Below are 17,922 nucleotides of genomic sequence, written 5' to 3'. Positions count from 1 at the left end.
GACTCTTAGCTTAGGGGGAACTGAAATATGAAAGAACCTCACCTAACTGCAAATGACACACATCCACTTCTATGTTGGCGCTATAGAGCACGACACCGTTTTCCTTTTTATGTACAAACTGAACTTATGATCTAGTAAGCTCAGCATAAAAACATAGAGACTACTGTGTCTTTTATATGTTAAATCCCATCAAGAGAAAGATTTTCTCACTTTCCTCAAGTATTCGCTCACCTTCCTTGACTCACATATGAGCTTAAGTTACATCCCATTTCTAATCCATAGGGTTCAGTATGACGTTGGTTCACCCTTTGCAGCTAGAACAGCTTGAACTCTTCTGGGAAGGCTGTCCACAAGGTTTAGGAGTGTGTTTATGGGGATTTTTGACCCTTCTTCCAGAAGCGTATTTGTGAGGTCACATACTGATGTTGGACAAGAAGGCCCGGCTCTCAGTTTCCGCTCTAATTCATCCCAAAGATCAGGACTCTATGCAGGCCAGTCAAGTTCATCCATGTCTTTATGGACCTTGCTTTGTGCACTGGTGCACTGTCATGTTGGAAGAGGAAGGGGCCAGCTCCAAACTGTTCCCACAAAGTTGGGAGCATGGCTTGCACAAAATGTCTTGGTATGCTGAAGCATTCAGAGTTCCTTTCACTGGAACTAAGGAGCCAAGCCCAGCTCCTGAAAAACAACCCCACACCATAATCCCCTCTCCACCAAACTTTACACTTGGCACAATATAGTCAGACAAGTACCGTTCTCCTGGCAACCGCCAAACCCAGACCAGGGATTCGTCACTCTAGAAAACACGCCTCCACTGCTCTAGAGTTCAGTGGCAGCATGCTTTACACCACTGCATCTGACACTTTGCATTGCACTTAGTGATGTATGGCTTGGATGCAGCTGCTCGACCATGGAAACCCATTCCATGAAGCTCTCTGAACACTGTTCTTGAGCTAATCTGAAGGCCACATGAAGTTTGGGTGTCTGTAGTGACTCTGCAGAAAGTTGCTGACCTCTTCACACTATGCGCTTCAGCATCCGCTGACCCCGCACTGTCAGTATACGTGACCGACCACTTTGTGGCTGAGTTGCTGTCGTTCCCAAACACTTCCATTTTCTAATAATACAGCTGACAGTTGACTGTGGAATATTTAGGATGGAGGAAATTTCAAGACTGGATTTGTTGCACAGGTGGCGTCCTATCACAGTTCCATGCTAGAATTCACTGAGCTCCTGAGAGTGACCCATTCTTTCACAATTGTTTGTAAAACAGTCTGCAAGCTTAGGTGCTTAATTTTATACACCTGTGGCCATAGAAGTGACCGGAACACCTGATTCAGATCATTTGGATGGGCGAGTGAATACGTTTGGTATTATAGTGTATTTGCATTTTTCATAAATGTGGAAATGTGGTGGAAATGGTGCTGGAAAGAAAGCGAGACATTTCTGTTTCCCAATTTATTTTATTGAAACCAATAACACACATGCAGGATCACAGGCGACACTACAGTTAGGTTTACTCATTCAAGCTTGACCACTCATTTGTCAGACGCTGATGTTCCTATTTACAGATCACAGTGACTAATGGGAGAGAACCAGGCCCAGTGGACACTTACTGGGAACATGTGTCATACTGGAATACCATACTGGACCAGAGCTGTCAGTGTTGCTGGGATTTTGGGGTAGGTGCGGCTTGAATGAGTATCATTGGTAATTCTTAAAGGGCGGGGCTAAGCGTCAGTGGTTATAAATGAAAGATCATATTTATGTCTTTTTGAGAATCAGAAAAAAGTTGTGGAATCACAAGTTTAACAAGCCTTTAATAGCATAATAATAAATACCTGCTGGATTATTGCTTTTCTGACAGTCGCCTGCTTGTATGACGTAGCCAGCATCGCTCGCTGTAGGTATTCAAAATGAGAACCAAATTAAAAAGGCCACACTACTGAAAAATAAAGCTTCAGTTCAAAAATAAATAATACTTTAAAACAGCTTACAAAATTCTGGCAATACCGGTCTTTGCAGTGACTGGAAGTTCGGTCTACAAATGTAGGATAAATAAATATATTTAGGTTTCTTTAACAGTACAGGGTGTGTTTAGTGAGGGTATCTTCATTTCTTAGTCAAAAATGGGTTATAAACAGTAGGAAAGATCTTGCGCAGAAACTCCTCAGTTCTATTTTCTACTGCCCATATCACAATAGGTACACCACAACAAAATACTGCCCATTATCAAAACTGTACAGAAAAACTTACAATTGCCCTAAAATACACTTTCATTGTTAGTGTGAGAAGAGAAATGTGAAAAAAGAAATGCCCCCCCCCCCCCCCCCCCCCTCCATGACGTAACAGCTTTGCATCACTTATCGATAGCAAAAGCTGTCCTGTGAGCCCCAGTGATCCTGCTCAATCTCCTCCACAACACACTGCAGTTACTGCATCTCCTGTCCCAGGCCAGCAGCCCTGGATGAGCTGCTACAGCATGACCCCTGAAAGGTGGCCAGGCCTCGGAGGCCAGAGAACAACTGCTCAGGACACATCACCCCCCCCACACAGAGTTTTCACTAGCTGTCTAAAGACTCGGATTCAAACGCCCGCCACTGAAGCCAGGGAGATACTACAGGCCATAATATATCTGCCTTATTGTGGCATTCTTTAGTCGTTTTTTTTGTATTAATAGATGCTTTCTTGTTTGCTTTGTTCATCTAAACTACATACGATTACAGGTGTCAGTGTCTTTATCCACAAGTTACATATGATTGGGTATCTCGGTATGTTGTACTAGGCGCGCTCGTCGCCGCCCTGCTGGCGGGAGGTCAGCAGTGACGGTAGTGCCTCATCAGGGGCACAATGCAGGAGGGAGGGCCTGAGAGTTTGAGGAAGGGGTGGAGGAGCAGCTCTTGTGCTGTGGCGCGTTGTGACGGCTCCCTCACCAACATCACATCCAAGAAGGCTCTGAGAACCGACGATACCTACAGAAGGAAAACGCAACGTGGTAGTTGGTGACGAACCAGAAGCTCTTGCATGACGTCCGAGGTGAATCGTTTCACCCGTCACGTCTGTGGTGGACCTCACCTTGTGCGCCTCCTTTAGCCGCGGGGGCAGGTTGTCTCGTATTCTCCTCATGGCCTGTAGCGGAGGCTCGTTGAAGTACGGCGGCTCTCCGTCCACCATCTCCATCACCATGATCCCCAGGGACCAAATGTCCACCTAGGAAAAAAAAACACTCATACTCAGACTGTAGAACGTTTGACTGTGTTTAGCCATCACAACATCGCACATTAGCTACAAGAAGCACTGGACATCCGCAAATACGGACCTGGAGGTCCGATATGAAATGCAGCACAGATGTGTGTGAGAAACAGGATGTGAAAGGTGAAGACCCCAACACTCACCTCAGTGCCATATGGCAATCTGGAGATTACCTCAGGTGCCATCCAGTAGGGCGTACCCACCAAGGACTTCCTCTTGGGAACCTCTTTTGACACTTGAGCGCAGAAGCCGAAGTCAGAGAGCTTGATCTGGAGAAATGATTCAGAGGGACGTGCGGCTTTAACAAAAAAAAAAGCTGTATAAAAATGTCAAGAGTCAGACAAACGACTGAAACCAGCGAGGTGACAATTAGGATACTTCATGGTAATGGGGTCACATGTAGGGCAAACTTCACAGCTTATTAGAACATAATCACATTTTAATTTGTCATGTCCTTTCATCTAATTATGAGGTGGGTGACAAGATTTAATTGCTCGTAATTCTCCTGGTTGATAATTAGCCTTGATTATTTTTCCTCTCCATCTGAAAGAAGCACCAAGGATCAGAACTACAAAACACCACTGAATCCAGATGTAGTCCTGGTACTGAAAAATAAAACACCACTGAATCCAGATGTAGTCCTGGTACTGAAAAATAAAACACCACTGAATCCAGATGTAGTCCTGGTACTGAAAAATAAAACACCACTGAATCCAGATGTAGTCCTGGTACTGAAAAATAAAACACCACTGAATCCAGATGTAGTCCTGGTACTGAAAAATAAAACACCACTGAATCCAGATGTAGTCCTGGTACTGAAAAATAAAACACCACTGAATCCAGATGTAGTCCTGGTACTGAAAAATAAAACACCACTGAATCCAGATGTAGTCCTGGTACTGAAAAATAAAACACCACTGAATCCAGATGTAGTCCTGGTACTAAAAAATAAAACCATTTTGTTCATTTTTGCATATTTCTCAAAAATGGTACACAAAGCACTTACAGTCCAACATGAATCAGAATCTTGGTGAATAACTAAGGTTTCTATTAACATCTATTTGGAAAAGCAAAACAAAATGGTTTGACTGAGACACACTGATTAGGTCATACACAGGAGTTTAGGTCAAAGGCCAAGGTGACATCACACTCACCCTGCCGTCACTTGTGAGAAGGATGGAGTCACTCTTTATATCTCTGTGGATGACACCTTGCATGTGGAGGTATGAAAGGGCTTTTAACACCGACACACACACTGTGGCGATCTGCTCCTCGTTCATCCTATCCAGAAACACAAAAGATTCAAGGCATCCAACCTAAACCAAACTGGTTTCACAGAAGCCAGCTTCACAGGAAGCAATAACAGCTTGATAACTCATACTGTTAACCAGCTACAATCCTGATTTAAATTACTCCCCTACCCACACACACACACACACACACACACACACACACACACACACACACACACACACGTACCAACCAATGCGGTACCACAACCTTATCATTACAGAAGTTGCACTGCACCAGAACAGTGCCGTGGTGCAGCAGTGTCTAGTCGTGCTTTGCTCACGCAGCAGAAAGTGCATCACGTCTCAGTGAGCAGACGTCGTGTTTGGAGCACACACACGAGACCCAGCTGTCACGCTGGTCCCCCCCCCCCCACGCTCAGCCTCAGCTGTGGCCTCGCCACTGCCCCCCCGGGGGGGACTCACTGCTACACCGCCCCCACACTCACCCACCCCCAGAAAAAAGTCACATACTGATGAGGGTTTTATTGGCTCCCAAGGCATTGTGTGTGCCCGTAATTACACTTTTCACTTCGGTAGTGTTTGTGTGGTTGCGTGGTTATGTGGTTGCATGGTTGTGTGTGTGGTTGTGTGGCTTTATCTGGACACAAATCCACTGTCTTAAGGATGAAACCTATTCACTACCTTCACAAATGTGTGTAAAGAAAATCCCTGATAATTGTCTGTACAAATACAAAGACACTCGCAAAAATATGGCAGAATTCGAACTCTCTTTAAATTCTCTTGCTCAATTATATGTACAAACATGTGCAAAAACACCTATTACAGTTTATCATCCACCTGTGTGAACCAAACACACTGCGGTGTCTCCATTCAGTCTGGACTTAATTGATGTGTGGGTGATGCTGGAACATCCCACACAGTCCAATGCAGGCTGGCACAGAGGTGTTTCTCTGGGCATGAGTCCAGAGAACCAGCCGAAGAGAGTACACTCCAACCAGGAGCTAAAACACGGAGCACGTCTCTGTGATCATTGTGATCATGCACTCACTGTGCTGCCACGACCACTCTACTTAAAATGCCAACCTTTGACTACAGAACCATGATGTGGTGTAATGAAGCACTGAATGCAAAAAGAACGCTCGCGTGTGCCACTGAAATGGTAAAGACCCCCGAGTTGCCATTCAAGGTTGTGCTGCAGCTACAAAACCCAAGGTGTTTCTTCATGCCGATGACTACAACCGTGAGTTCATCTTCGCTAGTGTCATTTGCCTACTGCGAATGATTGCAGCTCTCCGAAGGGCCTTTGTTTACGCCTTTGTGATCAGTTCATAATTCCCTGGTGAACAAAGACGGAGTTCTTCTCCACTTCGAGCTCCCCTCACACCAGGCATGAGAGTGAGCGTATTAACGCTCAGAAAACAGGCTTCTTTTTGTGCGTCTCTCGATTAGTAAGTCAAGCAGCTCCTGGAACATTGAAACTAATGCAATGGAGAGATGAAGCCGCGCTCACACCTCTGAGAGTAATAAAGACCCGGGCACTAATCTCCCAGCCGCGTGACCACGCCCACGCCCATCCTCCTGAAAGCATGCAATTAGAATCCAACCCCGTGTCACATGAAACTGATGTACAACAGCAATTACTGTAATCACGCGTGGACTGAAAGCGCACGGAGCCGTTGTTTAAAGCCCCAAGTCAGCATCAACGCATTTTGGAAATAAATGATACTGAGACTAAAACTCGTTTGGCACCATTTACCTGCAATATTATATTTTGCTCACACACTCAAAATCTTCAACCACTTTCACAAACTACAGTCCTGTAGTTTGAATTCCTGTTGCATTGTGTGTAGTGTCTGTTCATATTTCATCGGTCAGTTGTTGTTTTATGTCTGTGTTCTAACACGTGGTGTGGCGTGTTATTGTTACCTTGTGTGCGTGACGATGTCTGTCAAAGCGCCACCTTCTAAGAACTCCATGACCACCCAGAGTTCATCTCCAACCAGGTAGCTATTATACATGTCCACGACGTTCTCATGGTGGTAGTCTCGCATTATCACCACCTGCAACAGGAGCACATCACATCTTAGATACGCTCACCTGTAGAAAGATGAACAGTAAAAGCACAGGTGGGAGGACACTATGGTCCACGCCCTGGTATCTCTCGCTTTAACTGAAGTGCAAAAAAACTTAGTACTTTCTAACAAAGTAGTCATTTATATTTTTGTACCAGCACCACTAGAAAAGTACCAAATTAATAAAGCATGTTTAAACCCTACCCTACACAGACTCAAACATGCCATGTATTAATTTGATGTGTCAGCTTGTGGATGTTCCTATGAGGGTTTTAATTCTATTTTCGATTCTTCTGGCACTTTAATCTGGCAATTTAAATGGCAATTAAATCTTAATCTATAGTGAACCAACAGGGCAACCAAACTGCTTCAGAGACGTAGTGGATGAAGGTAACGCAAAGCATAAAGACGGGGCAGCTGTCCGACATGCTGACTAATATTTTGCCATCACTGGTAGGCAGGTGGTGTGAGTGGTGCCCTCAGGCCTCCCTGTTGGGTCGGGCCCTGTTGGCTCGGGCCCGCCCACCTCGTTGAAGAGCAGCTCACGCCGCTGCTGTTTCCGCAGGTCCATCTTCTTCACCGCCACCTGCTTGCCGCTGTGCTTCTCGGTGGCGATGCACACGATGCCCGTGGAGCCCTCGCCGATCTTCAGGAAGTTGTCCAGGTACTCGCGCGGGTCGCCCGGGTTCACCACCAGTTGCAACGCCGCCCGGAACTGCTCGTGAGAGACGCGCGAGGGCGGTTGCTCCGACGCGGAGCCCCAGCTGGGCGGCGGGTAGGCCCCCGGGGGGATGTAGGGTGAGGAGGGCTGCGAGTGCGCCCCCTGTGGGGTGTAGGGCGCCCCCTGTGGGGTGTAGGGCGGGCTGGGCTGGGAGGGCTTGTAGTGGAAGGCGGCTGGGTACTGGAAGCTGGGCGGGTAGCCGGCCTTGCCGTGGCTCTGAGGTAGTCTGAGGGGGCCGCGGGGGTACGTCTCTGCCCCCGGCACCTGGTGACTCCCGTCCCGCGACATCCTGTCATAGTCACCCTGCCCAAGACACAGACACGCGTTCATGTGTTCAGGAATTATACTTTAAGCTACCAACTTATAATGTCTTTCTAGCACCTAACCCACCAACCCACCAACCCACACATGCCCACGCGCGCACACACACACACACACACACACACACACACACACACACACACACACACACACACACACACACACACACACACACACACACAATATATCCAAGTAGCAGGTGGACAGGAGGTTCTGTTTTTGTTGTGTTTAAGTTTACTTCAGAACTACAAATTTCACATCAGCATCTCGGTGATGTATACAAGTGCAATACTAACAATACCAGCGACAGAAGTTTAAATCATGTTAGCTAAAATGTGACGTATTTGAATGTGGCACTGCCTGAGCCAGCGTGAGCTCTGAGGTAACGAGCAGAACCTGCAGCCGTGGAGGAAGTGGCATCACCAGGGATAAAGACCCACAGATCTGTGTGTGCCACGCTCTACACACACTCTCCCTCTCACACACTCCACCCGGGCCTGGACTTCTGTTAAAAGTCCATCAATGATATAAAACTTTTCTAATGCTGAAATATTAGAACTTATACTCTCCGCTGCATCTGCATATATTGCTGCCGTCTATAAGATGCTTCCCTAGCTTCAGTGGGGTCAGAACAAAAAGTAAATTAAATTACCCCCACCACACACACCCCACCACACCCACCCCACCACACACACCCACCATACACACACCCCCACCACACCCACTATACACACACCCCACCACACACACCCCACCACACACACACCCCACCACCACGCCCACCATACACACACCCCACCACACACACCACGCCCACCATACACACACCCCACTACACACACCCCACCACACACACCCCACCACCACGCCCACCATACACACACCCCACAACACACCCACTATACACACACCCCCACCACACACACCCCACCACACACACCCCCACCACACCCACCCCACCACACACACCCCCACCACACCCACAATACACACACCCCCACCACACCCACTATACACACACCCCCACCACACCCACAATACACACACCCCCACCACACCCACTATACACACCCCCACCACACCCACTATACACACCCCCACCACACCCACTATACACACCCCCACCACACCCACAATACACACACCCCCACCACACCCACAATACACACACCCCCACCACACCCACTATACACACACCCCCACCACACCCACTATACACACACCCCACCACACCCACTATACACACCCCCCACCACGCCCACCACACACACCCCACCACACACACCCCCACCACACCCACTATACACACCCCCCACCACGCCCACCATATACACACCCCCACCACACCCACTATACACACCCCCCACCACGCCCACCACACACACACACACCCCCACCACACCCACTATACACACCCCACCACCACGCCCACCATACACACACCCCCACCACACCCACTATACACACCCCCCACCACGCCCACCATACACACACCCTCGCCACACCCACTATACACACCCCCCCACCACACACACACACACCCCCACCACACCCACTATACACACCCCACCACCACGCCCACCATACACACACCCCCACCACACCCACTATACACACCCCCCACCACGCCCACCACACACACACACCCAACACGCCCACCATACACACACCCCCACCACACCCACTATACACACCCCCCACCACGCCCACCACACACACACACCCACCACGCCCACCACACACACACACCCACCACGCCCACCATACACACACCCACCATACACACACCCTCACCACTCCCACCATACACACACCCCCACCACACCCACTACACACCCACCCACCATACACACACCCCCACCACATCCACCATACATATATTTATGATGACAGGACACGGATAGTCTTTTAAAATGCTTTATGAGGAGATCGCTGGCGTGCTCGGCACACTGGAGCTCAGTGCTGTGGTACAGCATGTAATTACGCCCATGGACTCGTTCAATCAATCATTCTCTGTGAAGGTGCTTGCGGGACAGAGGAATCCCGAGACCCCTTCACGCAGTGCAGAGACGGTTTGCCAGTGCCACTGCCTGGCTGTCAGCCAGGGGTCTCCTGATCCATGTTCGTTAAACGCACATTAATCTGAATTTGGCAGTGTAATCAACAACCCAACTGAACTGTGAAATTGAATTCCGCAGTGGAACATCGCGCGGCCGTTTTTATGCGAAGGCTGCAGAAAAGGAAAAGTGTCGCAACGTCGGTTTGTTGGGACGAGCCTCGTGGAGCAGACCACCACACGGCCGCCGCACCAGCCGGAAGAAAACACTAAAAGACCAGAGCTGAACCAGAGCTAGTCAAGAGTAATGATTTTTTTTTCCAAAGGGTATCAAGGTGAATGAGTCTCTTGAATATGCATTTATATTTTTTTTATGCAAATCAAAGCACTGTAGTATATTCTTTTCATTGTAGTGTAAGGTCATATGACATATTAGTAAAAATATAGGCTAGGCATACCCCAGCAAAATCAGACATTTGCTTTGATATAATCTAAACTTAGTGTAAATATATCAAGCATATTTCAAGTGGTAACAAGCAATATAACTAGGCTTACTTGAAATAATTATTTGAAGTTTCGATTAAAATATTTATATGGGTTGAATAAATTTGCTAGTTCCCACATCAAGATCCTTTAGGTTAAACTGATGAGCCTTATAGTGTAGCAAATAGAGTATCGCAAACCACATTTTAATAGTACAGCAGGTTTCTCAGCTGTGTTTCCACAACCAAACTGCAGCGTTGCCTCTACAAAGCGAATGTGTGGCCTGCCCATTACATCAAAAGGTCTCTGAGCTCAGCAAAGGGTTTTTTTCACGAAGTCTCGGATGAACTGGCTGTTATCGGGTAAATTGCCAGCGTCCTGTTAATTGATTTCTGCAGCACACTCGTAAAAGTAATTCTGTGTCTTTGGCAGCTGCAGTGCCGTTTGGGCCGAGCAGATTAAGCAGTGACATGAGATCCATCATGGAGCCCATATAGCACAGCACTCCAGCACTCTTCCTGGAGGCTGGATGGGATGAAGGAGAAACCCCTATCTACACGTCCTCTGGGTCAAGGGGGGTCTGGGGAGCGGAATGTGTGTGTGTGTGTGTGTGTGTGTGTGTGGGGGGGGGGGGGGGGGGGGGGGGGTGAAGAATGTGTGGGGATGAGGAGTGTAGGGGGTGGGGGTGGTAAGGAGTGTGGGGAGTGAGAAGGTGGGGGTGTGAGGAGTGTGGGGGTGGGGGGGTGGTGAGGTGAGGAGTGTGTGTGGGGGGGGTGAAGTGAGGAGTGTGGGGGTGGGGTAAGGAGTACGTGGGGGTGAGGTGAGAAGTGTGGGGGTAGGGTAAGGAGTGTGTGGGGGGTGTGAGAAGGGTGTGGGGTGAGGTGAGGAGTGTGGGGGGTGGGGGTAAGGAGTGCGTGGGGGTGTGGGGGTGGGGGTTGGAGTGCGTGGGGGTGTGTGGGGTGTGGGGGGTTGGAGTGCGTGGGGGGGTGTGGGGGTGGGGTAAGGAGTGTGTGGGGGTGGGGAGTGTGGGGGTGGGGGGTGTGAGAAGGGTGTGGGGGTGAGGTGAGAAGTGTGGGGGTGGGGTAAGGAGTGCGTGGGGGTGTGGGGTGTGGGGGTTGGAGTGCGTGGGGGTGTGGAGGTTGGAGTGCGTGGGGGTGTGGGGGGTGGGGGTGTGGGGGTTGGAGTGCGTGGGGGTGTGGGGTGGGGGCTGGAGTGCGTGGGGGTGTGGGGGGTGGGGTGTGGGGGTTGGAGTGCGTGGGGGTGGTGGGAGGTTGGAGTGCGTGGGGGGTGTGGGGGGTGGGGTGTGGGGGTTGGATGTGCGTGGGGGTGTGGAGGTTGGAGTGCGTGGGGGTGTGGGGGCTGGAGTGCGTGGGGTGTGGGGGGGTTGGAGTGCGTGGGGGTGTGGGGGTGGGGTGTGGGGGCTGGAGTGCGTGGGGGTGTGGGGGTTGGAGTGCGTGGGGGTGTGGGGGTGTGGGTGTGGGGGGTGTGGGGGTGGAGTGCGTGGGGTGGGGTGGTGGGGGTTGGAGTGCGTGGGGGGTGTGGGGGTGGGGTGTGGGGGTTGGCAGTGCGTGGGGGTGGGGTGTGGGGGTGTGGGGGTTGGAGTGCGTGGGGGTGTGGGGGTGGGGGTGTGGGGGCTGGAGGGTTGGCTGGTGCCTCTGCTGGGTATTCAGTGCAACATTGTAATTACGTAGAAACACTAGTCTGCACACACACATTAACTACTTCTAAATGTCTATTTGGATTACAAACATGTCAGGATCAGTTTACTTACTTCTACTGTTATATACATGTTCAGCACATTTACACTGTCAGTTTATACGGCCACATTTGAAGTTATGTCTCCCATCTCAAGCTCATCCTTGTGGACATGTGATTCTGATGCCTGATGCCGTCAACATTGTGCTACCGCAATCCTAAACCATGACTGAACATCTTCAGATTCAAGAAGAGAAGTAAGAGACAGGCCAAGGCGTGTGGTTACCTTCCCGATGATCTGAGAGGCGGAGGTGTTCTCGGAGAGCCGCGGGTAGGTGTAGGAGCTGTAGGAACCCTGTGGAGCAGCCCTGAGAGGCACTGATGCCGTAGGGCAGGCTGGGCTCCTGTAAGCCCGAGCCGGACCGCGAGCGCTGGCGGGATGGCCGGCTGAGGGGCTCGTCTGTGACACGTACGACGACTTGGGTCTTTTGTCGTAGTCGTCCCTCAAGCCCAGGGCGTATCCTCCCACCCAGTCTCCGGTCCGCATAGTGCATCTGATCGCTGTGCAGCGAGATGCGCGACGGCGTCCCTAGTGGCTGTTCCCGGTAGTCCTGGCTGGACCCCCCCAGAGGAGGCGCGGTAGTAGGCCCGGGCGCTGGGCGCCACCGCCTCGTCTGCGGACAGGCGCACCTTGCTCTCCAGGTAGGCGTGATAGTCCGGCGGCATCCGGCCGTAGTCCGAGGACTTCTGCGGCATGGCGTCCGGGTAGAAGGGGCTGCGCACGGATTGGCCGTTCTGCTTGACGGACAAGCGGTAGTGCCGGCCCACCGCCCAATCGCCGTCGTAGCCGGCCTTGTCCCGGTCCAGGGGGAAGTCCCCGGCTGCTGTCCAGGTCGCAGGAGTAGCGGGCGTAGTAGTGGCTGAAGCCGTTCTCCTCCGGGCCACTGCTGCTGGCGTTAGCCGAGGCTACCGACGGCTGCTTGCTGGAGCCGCCATGGTGGGGCCCCCGGCGGGCTCTCCTTACGCAGGGAGTTGGAGCGCGTGACGGAGATGCTGTCGAACTCCTCCAGCAGGCCGTTGATGGACGTGTCTTTGGGCGCCTGGCTCCCTCGCACGATAGTCTAAGAGGAGAGAAGGGAGAAAGAGTTGAACTTCACCTTGATGCACCTAGAACACCAACCAGCCAGGAGTGTCTCCATGACGGAAGGATACGTGTGGCTGTGAACACGTCTCCGTACGCACCGGGGGAACTTCGCACCACCCGGACCGGCCGGACTGCCGCTCCGCTTGGGCAGTCCAGCCTGGTCTCAGCCTACGAGGCATCTCTGAACACAGGGGGGGAGGGGGGATAAAAACCATTACGCTGCTCTACAGGGTGCTTGTTGCGTTATGGTGAAACCATTACCCTAAACATCAGCAGGAGTCTGACACGATCACGATGTAGCACTCTGAGCGTTTGGCACAGCGCAGCCCTCTGCATTACGCCGTTCGAAAGAGGGCAATCTAGCCAAGGCTGTGTTCATGCCATCATCCCACACGGGCCTCCGAGCGTCTCACAGCTGGGCTCTGACTCACGCTCAGCTCATTCTCAGAGCTGCAACATGAAACGCTGGAATGAAAAATCCTGCCCACGAATGAAATGTGTGTTTGTGAGGGTGTGTGGAAGAGTCTCAGTTTTCCTCACTATGTTCACTTTCATCTCTGTCAGGGGACAATAGAAGCAACTTGGCAGTAATAGGACAAACCACAGAAGCTCAGCCAAGACATCTTGCTAGCAAAGTGATCATGCTTAACATTTAAAAGCAATTTGGGGGTTTTTAGTTACTTTCATTTTTTATTAATATTACATTTATGAATTATGTTCATGGGGCACCATGCATCCTCTAAGTCTTCTAAAATACCCATTTTCTCAGAAGCTCATTTAATATACTGTCACTGATCACTCTGTAATGAAGTGCAAGATCTAAGGTGAAGAACATCTTTTAAGTGCATAAAGTAGCACATCTGCAAGTCCGTCTGCTGGACTGCACAGACCAGCCGGTATCCTCTCCGTCCCTCATCACCGCTCGCCTGCTGACAGCGCGGCTGCAACCACAGCCACTACTCAGCACATGTTATTTGGATGGCGAAGCACGTTGAACACAGCATTACCTCCGACATGACGGCAGCGTGGTAACAGGTGTTAAGCAGGTACCAGTTTATTCAGCACAGCAGCGTTTACATATCTTAGTGTCACCGCTGGGTCGAGAGTGATTTAGCACTGAGAAATCTCCAGGCAACAGGCAGTGCCGATGCTCAGTATAGGCTCCTTGATGAAAGGCTAGAAAGGAAATGTGTGTCTGGCCACAGGTGGACTCTGGACTGGTGGGTTAAAGAATGAAGATATGGACTCTAAAGCCCTGGGTGTTATTTAGTAAAATAGGAATATAGCACACTACGAAACCAAACCCAGCATCTCAAGAGTAGTCTTGTAGACCAAAAGAGCACTGGTGTCAGGGGACTGGCCAAGCAGAACAGATGGTGGACCACTCCACTGAACACACACCATTTAAGTCCCAGCAAAACGTCGTGGAGACGTGAAAAAACAGAGAGGCTCTGTGAATGCAGTCCAACATTAAAAGACAAATAAGTAGTGTTTTCCACTGCATGAAAGAGCCTGGGTTACTGATCATTTTAGAAACCAGAACAACAATACATAAGTACACAACAAAGCGCGATCACCTGGCAAACACATTTCACCATTAGCATCAATCAGTCTCTCGGGAGCAGAGCATGACAGAAGTGATAACAGAGAGGCAGCAATATAATTGAAACAGAGGATCCATTAAACATTTATTGACTGCTGTGAGTCTGCCAGCACAGTTGATATGCTCCAGGTTTCCTTTTCAAGGCAAGAGTTTATAAATCTCCAGGACAGACCGGTCACCTTACAGCAGTGGCACTAAACCAAACCCCATCCATCTCTAGACTAAGGGCGTCACCGGGACGCAGGTCACTCTGCAACCAAAGTCCCCCGTGCAACCTCGGGGGTTCACGCCACGAGCTGCTGTGGGCCGATCCTGTCAGGAGTCTGGAGCAGACGCAGCTCCACCATACAGCAAACTACTCACTGGGAGCACGTGGTCAACATGGCCGCCGCATGAATGTACTGCCCAACACCCTCTACATCCCTACCTCCCTCCACATCTACACTCCCTCCACATCTCCACCTCTACATCTACACCTACCTCTACATCTACACCTCCCTCCATAACTCCACCTCCACATCTACACCTCCCTCCACAACTACACCTCTACATCTATACCTCCCTCCACCTCTACATCTACACCTCCCTCCACAACTACACCTCTACATCTACATCTCCCTCCACAACTACACCTCTACATCTCCCTCCACAACTACACTTCTACATCTACATCTCCCTCCACAACTACACCTTTACATCTCCCTCCACACTACACCTCTACATCTCCCTCCACAACTACACCTCTACATCTCCCTCCACAACTACACCTCTACATCTCCCTCCACAACTACACCTCTACATCTACACCTCCCTCCACAACTCCACCTCCACATCTACACCTCCATCCACCTCTACATCTCCCTCCACAACTACACCTCTACATCTACACCTCCTCCACAACTTCACCTCCACATCTACACCTCCCTCCACCTCTACATCTACACCTCCCTCCACAACTCCACCTCCACATCTACACCTCCCTCCACCTCTACATCTCCCTCCACATCTCCACCTCTACATCTACACCTCCCTCCACCTCTACATCTACACCTCCCTCCACATCTCCACCTCTACATCTACACCTCCCTCCACCTCTACATCTACACCTCCCTCCACAACTCCACCTCTACATCTACACCTCCCTCCACAACTCCACCTCCACATCTACACCTCCCTCCACCTCTACATCTCCCTCCACATCTCCACCTCTACATCTACACCTCCCTCCACCTCTACATCTACACCTCCCTCCACAACTCCACCTCCACATCTACACCTCCCTCCACAACTCCACCTCCACATCTACACCTCCCTCCACCTCTACATCTACACCTCCCTCCACCTCTACATCTACAAATCCCTCCACAACTCCATCTCCACCTCTACACCTCCCTCCACATCTACATCTACACCTCCCTCCACATCTACATCTACACCTAATATGTTATATCATATTTATATTACTTGTATGGTTTATGACTATTACCCATAGTGAACCACAGATCCCCTGTAATACAAGTAGTAAAAATTATTTACATGACTTGCATACAATTTCATACCTATGGTGATGTATTGAATCAGGTTTAGGGTACTTCCAAAAGTACTACTGAGAAACATTTACTAGTCTTTGTTAACCAGAAATGTACAGTTAAGGTCTTTCCTTAAGAGAAATACCTAATAGGTTTTATAAATGCCAGTAAGAAGTGTGGCAAGCAAATATGATTTGAAACGTCCAGTTCCCAGCTCTCCCAGGAGAGAGACTCGGTCTGGAGTGAAAATCACTGAGGATGGAGAAGCATAGAAAACAAGAGAGTGGGAGTGCACAGGTGGAGAGAGGGTGGGGTTGGGGGGGGGGGGGGGGGGGGTTAATTACGTGCCAAATCACTGTCAAGCTCCGGAATCCAGCTCAGCCTTGGAGATCTTGCCATTGGTTTGAATTAGGTGCCTGATAATTCTGAAGTGCTATTCTCCTCCTTCTCTCTCTCTTCTCTTCTCTCTCTCTCTCCTCTCTCTCTCTCTCTCTCTCCTCTCTCTCTCCTCTCTCTCTCTCTCTCTCTCCCTCTCTCCTTTTGTGAAAGCGCTGCTCTCTCCACTGCTGCTGGTGACAGAAGCCATATTTCACTGGGGCACCATCTCCGTCCTGTCCTGCCGTGATAAGATGTAATAGATCCTCCACCACCCCCTCCACCTCCCCCTCCACCTCCACCACCGTCGTCTCAAGGTAAGAGCGATGGGAGCGGTGAGAGAAGAGGAGAGGAAAGGGGAGGAAGAAAGGACTTGGCAGCCAAATGAGCCAGGGATTAACCTTGAGAGTAATGATGTGAGAGAGGGGCGGGGATTGGGCATATAATTAATGACACCACCTCCAGCTCAGCTCACATCGCCCCCTGTCCTTCCTGTGTGGACACCGACCCACTGCAGGGCAAAGGATACTTACGCACTGTGCCCTCAAACCTAAGCACTGTTTTCCAGTGTTCAGTAGTACTACTGAGAGGTAACACTTTGGTTTTAGACTTTCTAGTGTATGAAGAAATGTTTCTAAATGTTTAAAAATGAAAATGAAAAATGAAATGAAAATGAAGTGGCACAAGGGAGCAATACTTTCTATGGGTTTTATAAATTATGCATTTATAATTATTACAAATTATGTGTTTCATAGACACATACTTTGAAACCCAGTCACACACTACACACATACTACAGACTCCTTTCTCAAACTTGTATTAAATATTTCATTACTCATCACCAAGGTTCCAGTTTTTGGGAACAAGACTCTGCTTAAGGTGAAGCTGGAAGATCATCACACGGAGACAGTTCTCCGATTCCAACTAATGGGAATCCAAACATTTGGAGTTGATTTTCACCTCAGAACAGAACTAAAAATGAATGCTAGGAGCAACACGACAGGATAGGAATCAAAACGAATACATGTATACATATAACACAACTACACCGGGACCAGGACACAGGATTCACAAGGAGATGACCAGGATCAATGAACCAACTTACAATAACTGACCATCGGGACTGGGGGGTAACAAGGATTATAACAGACTAAACGAGGGATGAAACAAGACACGGGTCTGAACATAATCACTACGGCAGGGACACGAGGTACAGGGGCGTGATAGACAGGAAGGAAACCAAAAAACAAGACGGGACTAGGGCAGGCGACACAAGACGGGACTAGGGCAGGCGACACAAGACAGGGGCAGAGGGCAGAGCTATAGGTGACACCGTCTATGCTACAAATGTTAGTGATTCAGTAGTCTTGTGTATTGGGACAATAAATCCAATAAACCCTGTTTTAATTATTGGAATG

At 49.9% G+C, this 17,922-nt stretch overlaps 2 protein-coding genes across 2 annotated transcripts in view; both read right to left on the bottom strand.

Annotated features, from left to right (window-relative positions):
• Window positions 1-1,452: 1,452 nt before the first annotated feature.
• pak5 (p21 protein (Cdc42/Rac)-activated kinase 5) lies at window positions 1,453-13,176 on the bottom strand. The gene is given in 14 exon segments (XM_077018215.1): window positions 1,453-2,972; window positions 3,076-3,210; window positions 3,396-3,521; window positions 4,407-4,533; window positions 6,432-6,565; window positions 7,104-7,601; window positions 12,140-12,226; window positions 12,228-12,293; window positions 12,296-12,391; window positions 12,393-12,482; window positions 12,484-12,729; window positions 12,731-12,853; window positions 12,855-12,974; window positions 13,066-13,176. Coding segments are annotated over 14 exon segments (2,115 nt in total). The 3' UTR covers window positions 1,453-2,816.
• A 4,159-nt stretch (window positions 13,177-17,335) lies between these two features.
• Window positions 17,336-17,922, bottom strand: part of LOC143523660 (mitogen-activated protein kinase-binding protein 1-like) — a 6,702-nt gene continuing 6,115 nt past the window's right edge. The window contains exon 10 of the mRNA XM_077018214.1: window positions 17,336-17,428. Coding sequence (XP_076874329.1) covers window positions 17,336-17,428 — 93 coding nt within the window. The remainder of the gene's footprint in view (window positions 17,429-17,922) is intronic.

The sequence above is a fragment of the Brachyhypopomus gauderio genome, chromosome 9, assembly GCF_052324685.1.
Source record: "Brachyhypopomus gauderio isolate BG-103 chromosome 9, BGAUD_0.2, whole genome shotgun sequence".
Taxonomy (NCBI): domain Eukaryota; kingdom Metazoa; phylum Chordata; class Actinopteri; order Gymnotiformes; family Hypopomidae; genus Brachyhypopomus; species Brachyhypopomus gauderio.
Note: the sequence above shows the minus strand (reverse complement) of the source record. Positions and strands in the feature narration are given on the sequence as shown.